This window comes from Trichosurus vulpecula, chromosome 2 (genome assembly GCF_011100635.1).
Source record: "Trichosurus vulpecula isolate mTriVul1 chromosome 2, mTriVul1.pri, whole genome shotgun sequence".
In the NCBI taxonomy this organism is placed as follows: Eukaryota; Metazoa; Chordata; class Mammalia; order Diprotodontia; family Phalangeridae; genus Trichosurus; species Trichosurus vulpecula.
This window is the reverse complement of record NC_050574.1, coordinates 336,869,746-336,882,682: the sequence shown is the minus strand read 5'-3', so window position 1 is coordinate 336,882,682 and position 12,937 is coordinate 336,869,746. Positions and strand designations below refer to the sequence as shown.

At 37.0% G+C, this 12,937-nt stretch overlaps 1 protein-coding gene across 1 annotated transcript in view; it reads left to right on the top strand.

Annotated features, from left to right (window-relative positions):
* The window catches only part of STXBP5L (syntaxin binding protein 5 like), a 324,117-nt gene that overhangs the window by 183,754 nt on the left and 127,426 nt on the right, over positions 1 to 12,937 (top strand). The window contains exons 16-17 of the mRNA XM_036744107.1: positions 576 to 748; positions 10,510 to 10,635. Coding sequence (XP_036600002.1) covers positions 576 to 748; positions 10,510 to 10,635 — 299 coding nt within the window. The remainder of the gene's footprint in view (positions 1 to 575; positions 749 to 10,509; positions 10,636 to 12,937) is intronic.

Genomic DNA, 12,937 nt, shown 5'->3' with positions numbered 1-12,937 from the left:
TGAGATTTCCTGGATTCAAATACCAGCTGTGCACCTACTAGTGACTGAGGACAAGTCATAACCTCTCTGGTCCTCAGTCTCCTTATGTGCAAAATTAACATACATTCTCTGCTTTTCACATCAGATTAGTCTGACCCAAGATCATGAAGAAAAGCTCACTATATCTTAGTTAAGGATTACTGAATGATATAGTTGTAATTTAGTTATTTTGATGGGAACTACTGTAATAGCAAGTTTCCATTTTCCACAAATCATGTACTAAAAATGGTAATTTGCATGCTACTTTTGAAAGTATTCTAAACTGTTAAGTTTGTGGAACAAAAACGCAAACAAAGTTCTATAGAACCAAAAAGCACTTACTTTTTAATTACTGATAGATTGAAATAATCCATTTGATAAGCTATATACTTGATATGGGTTCTTAGCTAAATTGCTTATTGACTTCCCAAATGCTGGATCTTGAATATATTCTACTAAATATAGGAATTGTTTCCAATAATATCAAATATAACTGAATTAAAATGTTTTAAAATAAGATTTTTTATTAAATTATAACATATGTTTATTTACTTAAGTCATTAGAGGTACGACTTCAGTATGATGTTGAAGATATCATTACTCCTGAACCAGAAACAATTCCTCCGTTTCCAGATCCCTCTTCCCAGCTTCCTTCTTCGAAGAGTCTTTCGGGGAGTACCAGCACTGTAGCAAGTGAAGGAATGACAAAGGACAGTATCCCTTGCCTCAGGTAAGACTCTCTTTTGATGTTTTAAAATATTATATAATATTCCTAATAAAATTCTTTGAGATTTGGCAATAATCACACTATATATTAAACTACATTACAATTATCATACTTCATGGCAATAAAGCATAAATGGTAATTCAGCATCTAGTAGCTAGGTGGTGCAGTGGACAGAGCTCTGTGTTTGAAGTCAGGAAGATTCATCTTCCTGAGTTCAAACCTGGCCTCAGCCTTTCACTCTCTGTGTAACTCTGGGAAGGTCACTTAAGCCTGTTTGCCTCAGTTTCCTCATCTGTAAAATGAGCTGGTGTAGGAAATGGCAAACCACTTCAGTATTTTTGCCAAGAAAACCCCAAATGGGGCTGTAAAGAGTCGGATATGACTGAAACATCTGAACAACAACAACAATTCATGTAAAATACTATTACTTTAACCATCGAACTATGCATTTCTGAATTCTCATAAAGGAAAGCAAACAGAAAAACAGAGCAGATTCCCTTCTGGAGAAGCAACCTAGTCTTCCTACTTCTCAATTAAAATGTATTCATAGATATTTAGAGGCGTTCTCAGGAACCAATTTTAATATCTCATTCTCTTTAATTCTTGTCTCTGACACCACCATCTCCTCAACTTTCTTCTTTATAAAAGGGTTTTTAGGTAGTGAGGCATTACAGGTAGGGAATCTACAAGGAAATTCTGTAGAAAAGCTTGTTCACACTATTTTCACATTGCGAGACAATATAGATAATAGAAAAACATTCACAGAGTTTCAGCTAATGAAAAGAATTAAAGTTCTCATTGCAGTAATTAATATTAAACACATTACTTGTCTAAATCTCACAATCCTTTGCTTTTATGTACCTATTTAACTGATACATCTTTCTGCTTTGAATTATTTTGCTTCATTTAATTGACTTCCATTTGAATAATAACATGAAGAAAAAGAAGGAAGTGACAACCATATTGGAGGTTTCTTAAGAGTACTACTTGTCATCAGTCACCAAGCATTTATTAAGCACTTATTATGTTCAGCCCTGTACTAGTACAGGCCCTGTACTAAGCACTGTCAATATTACAACTGTGAAAATTATGAGATTTAAAGAATTTTTATGTTTGAAGGGACTTTTGAGGCCATCGAGTCCGGCCTTTCACCAAATCAAGGGACACCACTTCAACAACGATGGCAAATTGAAGTCTTCAGTGACACTGAAATCACTGTCTCACAAGACATTTCATTTCAATTTGGGAAACACTTTAGTTAGAAAATTGTTTAAGCTAAGCCGAAATATCTCTGTTTGTAACTTTCCGTCATTGATCCTGGCTGCCCACTGAACCACAGGGTGGTGAGACCCAGTGCTCAGCAATTGGGAAATGACTTAGCACGCTGTGGCTCATGAATGTCATGGAATATAATTGTGCCATAAGAAACAACAAATATGAAAATTTCAGAGAATCATGGAAAGATTTATGAACTGATTTAGAATAAAATAAACAGAACCAGGAAGGGGACATATATAATACCTACAACAATGTAAAAAGAAAGAACAATAAATTGAAACTAAACACTATGTAATCATAACCTGAACTGGAAAAAAAAACACACACACAATTCCCTCCCTTAATCACAGAGTGAAGTCGAGGCGGGGGAGGGGAGGTAAGAGAAGGTCTATTGATGTGAAATGCTGCATATATTGTCAGATATGGTCAACGTACTGGCTGGTTTTTCTGAACTTTTTTTTCTTTTTAAATTTTTTCTTCTTATAAGGGAGAGTTTGCTAGGCAGAGGGAGAAAGTGAGAGAGAGAGAGAGAGAGAGAGAGAGAGAGAGAGAGAGAGAGAGAGAAGGAGAAGGAGAAGGAGAAGGAAAAGGAGAAGGAGAAGGAGAAGGAGAAGGAGAAGGAGAAGGAGAAGGAGAGAGATTCCAGGAACTGATTAAAATGCATCAAGTATGGTCTGAGAAGAGCAACACTTCTCTCCCCACCCCCCATAACCCCACCCATTCCTCAGTAGAAGTTTTCATGAATAATGACAAAAATAAATAAATTGCACAGCAGCTAAACTTCTGGTGATGAGGGTTTCTAAATTAAACATAGCTCAACTAGATCATGGACAGTTCAGAGCTTAGGATGTGTCAGGGTTTATACTCTACCAGCATAACCTTCAGAAATATAGGATAACCTACATGCCATGATGTAGAATTTGAATAGGACATCAGTAGAAGAGTTCAGCTATGAGGGTTACACACACACACACACACACACACACACACATATACACATGTTTTTGGGGACTAGCCTGGGAGCCTACCATTAATTTTATTTTGGGGGATTTTGTGGGGAAATGTATTCTGGTACATTCAGTGAGAAAGGAATACATAAGCATTCTGAACAGCTGCTGTGATGAGGGTGAAGAAAGGGATTGAAAGGACTAAGAGATTAAGGAGACTGCAGGACTGAAAGAGAAACCTGAAGAGAGTGAGAAGGAATGGACCAAGAATTAGCAAAATCTGAGAAAACTGGGTGCTCTTGTGGTGACTAGGGATGATAGATAGACTTAATGGCCACTTCCTAACCCTTTTCCACTCCTTTTCCAGCAGCACTACAAGACAGGATTCCTATCAATAAGATCTTAGTCTACACATATGTAACCTACTGTAGGCACTAAGGGAATATTCTTCAACCCCCATGGGAAAATGAGAAGGCACCAGAAACACATCTCCCATTTTCCTCTTTCTTTCATTTCCTTTCACTATCCAACCCATAGGGAGAAAGGAATATGATAATGGAGTCCTTTCTCCTACCCCCAGCCTGTTGTAGCCACATTTATCACGAAGATAACTTAGTGGCTCAGGAAACACCTCTCATTCTCATGGGGCCTGGAGGGAAGCTTTTCCTGTCTCAGTTCAGTCATTCATATGTCTGAATTATTTTTAGTCAGGTGTCTGTAAGTCAAAATGTCTGTATTCATGGCATTTGTAGGAAGCACTACTACAATCCTGAGACCCTGCCCTATGGCAGAAAAAAAGATTATCTAGAGGAGGTTGTCTCTTTAACATCCCCCTCAAAAATAGCAGTAGGAAACCCCCCAAAAGCAAAACTACCATAAACCCTCAAAAGATCTTTTTTTAAAAATAGTTCACTCAAAGAAATGAGAAAACAAAAATTCTAACATATAATGGAAAAAATAGATTTGTAAAACTGAAGCAAAAACACCAGAAGACCATCAGTTTTTTAGACTACACTAAAATGGATGATTAACACAGTGAAGGGGTTAAAAAAGTTGAGATTAACAAAATTGTAATGAAATAGGGAAGGAATTAAATGCAATTAGGATATTCCAGGAAAAAATAATGATAAAACTCAACAGTTTAAAAGAGTCTATGGAAAATATAAACAGTCTACTCAGCAAATAATAGCATTCATTTACAGAAATACAGAATGCCATACACAGTAGAGGAATCCAAAAAAAAAAGCCAGAAAATGATTTAATTAGAAGATTACTTAAATTTAACGTCATCTAAACTGACAAATATGAAATACAGAGCACGGAAACAAAATTTAAGAATTAAAAGGCTTTCTGAAAGTTGTTGGTAAGAAAGGATTTATTTCAGGAAATTCTTTAGGAAAATTTCTCAAAAAATTTTGGAAAGAGAAAAAGAGATCGAAAATTCAGTGAATTCACAGGACAACATCAAAAGGGAACCCCAGATGCAATTTACCCAGACACATGATCAATATTTTGTAACTGAATAACTATTGACTATCTCAAAGCAGTCACCAAATGAGGGAACTAAAAACCAATAACAGTTTTGTTTTTGTTAATATTCAGAAGCTTCATATGGTCATAAAAGAGAAAAGAGGAGGAAAACTTAATTTGGAGCATCAAGATGAAAAACTATAGAGAAAAAAAATACAGTATTATGAAGGGAATTATAGGTTTGGACAACACCAAAGTGACATATCTATCTCAAATACGTTGTGAGTTGCCTGAGGGCAGTGACTGATTTTGTCTTTCTTTGTATTCCCAGCATTTAACACAATGCCTAACACATAGTAGACACTTAGTAAAATGCTTATTGACTTTACAAAAATGTATCGAGTTGGAGAGACTATGATAATAGCCAAAGGACAGAAAGGAGTGGGCACAATGGCCAGTATTACCACCATTGACACAGTGAAAAACAAGATTGGGTTCAGCAGCAGAGGGCAGAGGCTGAGCTTTCCAGTGGGAGGGGTAGGGTGGAAAAGGGACCAAGAACATGCTTTAGCTGAGGGTAGCTTGTCTGAATAGTTGGATGCAACTATTGGGCAGGTAGACTGTGTTCAGGAGCACTGAACTTGAGTACTGCCTCGCATAAGCTAGAACAAGCAAAGAGGGCAGTTGATGAGACTGAGAGATAGGAAAGTCATTGAAAATCGTCCCTGAATACAGAAATATTGAATTATAAACTTAACTATCAACAAAGATAAATAACCAGACATACAAAATAAAGAAAATTTCATATTTAGCAGTCAAACAAAAGAAAAGAATAGACAACTAACATAGTCTGTCTCTGTCTATGTCTCTTTGTGTTGGTCTTAGTCTTTTTTTGTGTGTTAAGTTGTAGTCAATATGCACATAATTCTGATGATATTCACTTTGCTGTAATTTTCTACTAGTATTTCTATCTTGCCTTGGATTAATTCATCATTTTTATGATACCATATTATTTTATTACATTAATACAACACAATTTATTCAGCAGTTCTCCAGTCATTGGACATGTGGCGTTTCCTACTTTTTCAAATAAAAATATATGGATAGTTAGGAAATGATTTGTAAAATAAGACCATTTGCCCCTTTTATTAGATATTTAAGATAAAATCTCCCTAAAAGAATTCAAAAGGTTTGATCTATCCTATGACGCATTGTATATTGCCAAGTTTTCACCAAAATTTATGTACCAATCCTGGTGGAATTGAATTCATAGAATTCTGGAGTTGGAAGGGAGCTCATCAGGCATTGATTCTAAGCTATGCCCTAAAGGAATTCTCCCTACAATAGAGCTGACAAGTCCTTATCCATCCTTTACTTGAAGACCTCCAGGAAGGTGGAACTCGATAATCTTGAAAGAGTCCATTCCACTTTTGGATAGTTCCACTCATTATGAAATTTTTCTTTATATCACACCTGGATTTGTCTCTTTACAATTTCTACTCTTTGCTTCCAGTTCTGCCATCTGGGGTCCAAGAAGAGGTATAATCCTTCTTTTCACATGGTAGTCTTTTAAAAATTTGAAGGGCACATTTCCTTCCCTAAGTCTTCTCCAGGCTAACAATCTCCATTTTCATCAACTGATCTGCATGAGGCATGTACTTAAGGTCCTTCACCATCCTACTAATATTCTTCCAAATATTCTCCAGGTTATCAATGTAAACTCTTTTGTAAATCTTTTGTAAGCTCTGGCCTTCAGAACTGAACACATGACTGAAGCAAAGAACAAAGGGACTCTCTTCCACATTCCTGAAAGTATGTGTATTTTGATGCAAATGCAGATCAGATTGACTTTTTGACATCTAAATCATACTGTCAACTCAAATTGAGCTTGAAGCCCACTAAATGCCCCCAAGTCTTTTTAGACATTCTTATTATTTTACTCTCTTTTCCTCTGATCTATGATACCCTAAATCGATTTTTTGTCAAGTTTTTGAACTTAAGTATAAGACTTTATCTCTATTGAATTTCATCTTATTAAATTTGGCTTAATTTTCTAACCCATGGGTCAGCAAACTACAACCAGTGAGCCAAATCCTGCCTGTAATCTGTTTTTGTGAAGCCCACCAATCATATAAGAACAAGCAATGGGCCAGATCTGGCCCATGGGCCATAGTTAGCTGACCCCTGTCCTAATATGTCAAGATCTTTTTGGATTATGATTTTGTATTCCAGTGCTTTAGCTATCCCTCTAATCCTTATCGTTTGCAAATTTGACAGGCATGCATTCTATGCTTTTATACAAGGTTTTAATAAAGATATTAGATATCACAGGGCCAAGCTGTGAGGCATTTCGCTGGAGACCACTTGCTGAGTTGACATTGAACAAATTAATGGTTATTGTTTGAGTCCAGTCATTTAATCAAGTTCAGATTTTTCTAATTGTACTTCTGCCTATCCCACATCACTTCATCTTTTTACAAGCATAGCGTGACATATTTTATCGAGTCCTTTGTTCACATCTAGGCAAACTATATCTGTAGCATTTCCAAGATCTGCTTAATAGTACATAGACACAAAAGAGTAGCTCCACTTCTCAGCCACCTTCCCAATTCAGCATTGACAGATTGGGTCCCCTGGTGGATTACTTTCTCAAGCTTAACATGTTTTATGGGTCCCCACTCCTAAAATTTGAGCTTACTTGTCCCCACCAATGCATTTCCCTTCAATAGTCAGCCAGAGAATACAATTAGCTCAAAGCTAAGGCATTTTTGGAGATGGCAGAGCATGGATAGTAGTAATAAAATATCCCTTCAGAAGCCTGGGGAACACTCTCCCCAAAGTGCATAAAGTGTCACTGGGAAGAATAGGAGCACCCATGGCCAGATAAACACGTACCTCCAGCACTGTAGTGCTCTAATGCCCTTTCCCTTCTTATGGTATCCTCATGCTGCTCTCCCTGGGCACAGCTTCTTGAGTGAGCTTATTTTTGAACTGAATTCTATGGGCCTTCTTCTCTTGGGCATTGCATGTACTAGATTGAATTGTCCTACTTTGAGGTACCAAAGCTAGTGGTAGAGGATAAGGAGGGGAAAAATTCTGTAGCTGCCCCTGCTGGACTCTAGAAGAGGTGTAAGGGAAAAGCCATTGACTCTCTAGAGCTGAATTCTTCCTCTAGAGCTGACCTCTTTTCCACTGCTCCAGGGACCATTCCCTCAACTGCCCCTCTTGCCTCCACTGACTCCTTAAAGAGAGATTTCATAGAGAAATTGGCACATAAGCAAGACCTTGAGGTAAAAGAATTTAGAGAAGCAGGATTGAAAAAGGAATGCATTTCAGGAATGGGGAATTGGCTGTATGGATGCATAAAGGTAGCTCATGAGATGTTGAGTTGAAGGAGAAAATTGGCTAAAATGTAGAATAGCTAACAGTGATTTATAATGCATGAAGGTAAGCAATGTGAATATAAGATGGGAAGGGTAGGTTGAAGCCATGGGGTGTAGAGTCTTAAATGCTAAGGCAAGAAGTTTGGATTTTATCCTGGTGATATCAGGGAAACAGGATGACTTTTGAGTAATAAAATGACATAATCAGGCTTATATCTTAACTACAACAAGAAGACCAAAAACACAAGATGGAGAAAACACTTTAGTCAACCAATGGAGAGAGATGGCTGCAAAAAAAAAGCAACACTTGGTTAGAATACAAACTCAATGATAAAATCTTACAGAGTATAGTAGATGATAATGAGATGCATCATCTCATAAAGCAAAGAAAAGTAATGGAAGATAAAACCAATTTAAAGAAAGTTTGGCAAAATATCCAGGTATACAAAGTCATCCCATTGACATTTAAGGATGCAAATGGAAAGACCAAAAGGAAAAAACAAAAGAAAAATAGGAAAAAAATTGTCAAGATCATTGTAGTAAATTGTTTTTACCATTAATGACAGTCCATGACCAGTATCTCCTTTTTCTTTCTCCATAAATGCATTGTTACCTAATTTTTCCCTCTTCATTAATGCAGGGCTGAAAATGGACATTTTGCATCCTACAAAATTTATATCTACAAACTGTTTGGTAGTTACTCAAATTATAACTCTGATACTTTGTCACATCTCTGTTGTCTTCCAGGCATGCCAAAATGTCACAATATATTAGTTGGGAAGTTTTGATCATTTGTTCAATGTTAGAAATACTCATTTTAACTCCTACCTTTCTTAATTCTCTCTTCACCCTCATCTCATTATAGTTCTAGTTGTATATAATTGACCCTAATTGTCCAGTAGTTGGGTATGAGTATAGATAGCCTATTGAAGGATAGACAAGTAGTCAATGGAAGCCTAAAATAAGTTGCTATAAATTATAGTCTGGAAAATCTTTGTTTTAGGCCTAGTCTTTTTCTGTTCAGTAACTTATCTATGCCCTCACCATATCTGTTCCTGCCTAGTACCCCCTGTCTTTTGTCCTATATCTTTTCTGGATTGTATCAGTAAGGCAATAATAACAATGTAGATGATAATTGTGAAAAGCCTATGTAGTTCTGTGTCACAAAGTATGAGAGACTCTCCATATAAAAGGTAGAATAACTAAAACATTTATTCAGACACCAGAGGACCAGACCCCATAACCAAGCCACCAGCTCCCACAACCAGTGAGCGCACTTTATCATAACAGCAAGGAACTTAAAACACAATATCACAACCTGGACCCTCAACATCCCAAAACCTCTCTGACCTCCTGCTGGGACCTTCCCAAAAACTCAGTTGCTGACAGCCACCATAGTCTGCTCAGCTATCACAGGTTGGCTCTCTTTAGCTCAGCTTTAACTATCATGATGGCCATAACAGCCATAACAGCTCTCTCTCAGCATTTCCTGTGACACACTTTCCTTTTCCTCTCAGCAGGCTCCTCCCTAGGCTTCCTGTGACATAAGCAGGTCACATGGCCTATTAATGGGTCAAATCTAAATTGCTATTGCATGGATCCATCCAGTATCTGAAATTTCTACTTGGCTTTAGAAATGTCCATTTTCCTAGCTGATTGGCATAATGGATGAGAAATCAATCAGTCTCAATTAAGCAGGATACCACTGCCCCCTCATCGTTCTCTATAAAAGGCCTGATCTACTTTTATGACCTCAGCTCCTAGCACAGTGACTGGCACAAAAAAGGGGGATATAGCTGCTGGTTGATTAAGTGGGTTTTTTCCTGATTTCCCTAGTTGTGAGTAACCTCCTATCCCCAATGCTGTGTGTACATATTTTATATTTAGCTGTGAACATATTCTCTCCCTTTAGAATACAAGGTCCTTGAGGTTAGGGTCTATCTGAGTTTTGTCCTTGTATCCCCAGTAGTTTAGTCATCCAACAAATGCTTGTTGAACTGAATTTTAGATAGAGTCATACTCTGGCTTACCTTGAGAGATTCTGGATATTATATATACATATATATATATTACAAATCATATCCTACAATGGAATTGTTTACTCATTCATTAACCCCTCTATTCTTAAGTGATGTTAAGTGGACAAAAGAAATAGGAAGCATTGTCCTGGTCTTAAGATGGCTACAATTTATTTAAGGATATAAATAAACATGTAAAACCTTTAGAGAACTTAAGTAGATTGGAAAAAAGTTATACCTCTGTAAGATACCCTAGATGTACCCTTATTTGGTCACATACTGTGCCCCGTAGCTTTCAGTTAAATTATTTTCATTGTTATTTAGTCATTTTCAGTCATGTCCTACTCTTCGTGACCCCATAGGGGATTTTCTTGGCAAAGATACTGGAGTGTTTTGCCATTTCCTTCTCCAGCTCATTTTACAGATGAAGAAACTGAGGCAAACAGGGTTAAGTCACTTGACAAGGATGATTCAGCTAGTAAATGTCTGAGGCCAGATTTTAACTCAGGAAGATGAGTCTTCCTGACTCCAAATCGGCACTCTATCCATTGTGCCACCTAGCTGCCCAAAATGATTCTACAATAAGCCTAATAAGTAAGAATGATCTAGTTTCTTTTCATTCTACTCAAATAATTATATTTTTTCTCTTTATTTACTCTTTCCTGAAGTGTTAAGACACGGCCTGTTCGGATGCCTCCAGGATATCAAGCAGAACTTGTTGTTCAGTTGGTGTGGGTAGATGGTGAACCTCCACAACAGATCACTAGTCTCACTGTAAGCTCTGCCTATGGCATGTAAGTAACATACTTTTTTTGCTTTACCTTATTAGATTTTGTCTAACTTAAAATGTTTGGTTAGACTGGATTAAGAGAAGAATTTTTAATCTTCCTACCCAGTGGTCCAGAAACAACCACTGAGCTGACATTTATAGATTGTTTCTAAACCATTGATAGCTTTGTCACTTTGGATGTTGTGGTAATGAAGCTGGTTTCGTGGAGGATAGTGGAGAGAGGGGAGAAAGTATCTTGCTTATAGCTAGAGAACCAGGACTTCTTATGTCAAAGGAAGGAAGGAAGGAGGGAAAGAGAGAGGGAGGAGGAAGAAAGAAAGAAAGAAAAAAGAAAAGAGCGAGAAAGAGAAGGAAGGAAGGAAGGGAGGGAAGGACGTGAGTTACCTAGAAGGCCTCAGTTATTGTATGAATGACACATGGAGAAGAAAATAGGATATTCTCAAAAACAATCCATACTCTCAAATACGTCCTTCATGTAGATATGAAGCATACTTACAATGAAAAAATAATTAAAGGCTTATAATTACAGTGATATTCTAGTAAATGTTTAACAATTGTCTTTCCTCCCCCTCAACATATGCTCACAACACATTTTTGAGCTTAATCTTCATTATTAGCATTTTCTTCATCATTTTCTAATCTAAACAATCAACAAAACAATAAGTCAAGCCCTGATTTGTAGTTTGCTTGTTTCCTGAGTATAAATTCCCTTACTACCAATGTGTAAATGCTAACACTGAGAACTTTAAATCAGTTCTCAGAGACCCTAGAACTAGTTCTAGCATACCCCTGGCTATATCCCAAAATAAGGCAGTTTTTCATTGAAAGAACATAGGTTAAATTCCTTAGCTGATGTTTTGCAGACAAAATACCAGTTGAATTAGCTTAATATTTCAATCTTCAGCTATTTGTTTTAGAATATACAATAGAGCACACCAGTGGCTCATAGCTTTTCCTCACAGCTAGAGCCACAGATCTGTGACTATCAGTAGTTTTGGTTAGGAGGTATCTCTATTAAGTACAACATAAATACCTGTAGCAGTTCTACCCCTGAGGTGGCCTCTATAACCTACACTCAATCTGTGACTTACTGAGATACCTGCAGGGCCCCAGTCTGAATAAGGGAGGCTTTCACAGAAGCTTCTTCCTCTCTGGCCTGAAGTTTAGTTTTGCAAATCAAATGCATCTTTGACCAGTTTGTACCTTTGTCCTAGGCTACAGATAAACTAGACAGTCATATGATGTATGATAATCAATCTATAAACTACAACATATGTCTCCCCTCCTTTTTAGAGGAATTTTGTTTTTATAGTACTTAGCACACATACAAATGTACAAAAAATAGAGAGTTATATACCTATAAGTACAGATCTACATGTAATCCCATATCTCTGTAATGGGTAGTTCAAGAATGATTTCCAATCTCCTTTCTCCATATATCCCTTTTCCCCTGATTCTTTAGCTGTGTTCCTCTAAGACTTCCCTTTTATAAAAAAAAAAATATAAAATATATTAGATAAAATTTAAATGTGAGACTTTGCTACAATGTAGGAATGACTAGTTGTGCAGTTGATAGTACTCTGGGCCTGGAGTTAGGAAGATTCATCTTCCTGAGTTCAAATCTGACCTCAGATACTTACTAGCTGTGTGACCCTGGGCAAATGACTTCACCCTATTTGTCTTAGTTCCTCCAAAATGAGTTGGAGAAGGACATGGCAAACCACTCTAGGATCTTTTCTACAAAAACATCAAATGGGGTCACTTAGAGTTGGACATGACTAAAAACAACTGAACAACAGAGGGATAGGGACTGAGATTTCATCAGAATGGGAGACTCTCAGTGAGGAAATTCCTCTATCAATCAAACCTGCATCTCTTCTGCCATTTATAGTCTTAGAGTGTTAGATATGGCACTGAAAAGCTAAATGACTTGCCCAGGGTCACATAGGCAGGATATGTCAGATGTGGGACTTAAACTCCACCCTCCCTGACTCTAAAGTTGACTATCCTTTATGCCATGCTGCTATGCTAGATGTTATTGTTTTCTCATTGATCTGTATGTGTGTGTGTGTATATATGAAAACTATTTATTTATTTATTTATAAGGGTGTATAGTACTAGGTAAAAGCATAATGAGAATAGAATGGTGGGAATATTTTTTTTTCCTAGAGAAAATGTCTGAAGAAGATCTTTCAGCGAGTTATAGGAATTTCTCTTTTGGCTCTTAACACTAAATTTTACAAGCATCTGAAAATTTTGCAAAGTACAAATCTATGGGGCATCAGACTTGGGTAATGAGAAAAAAG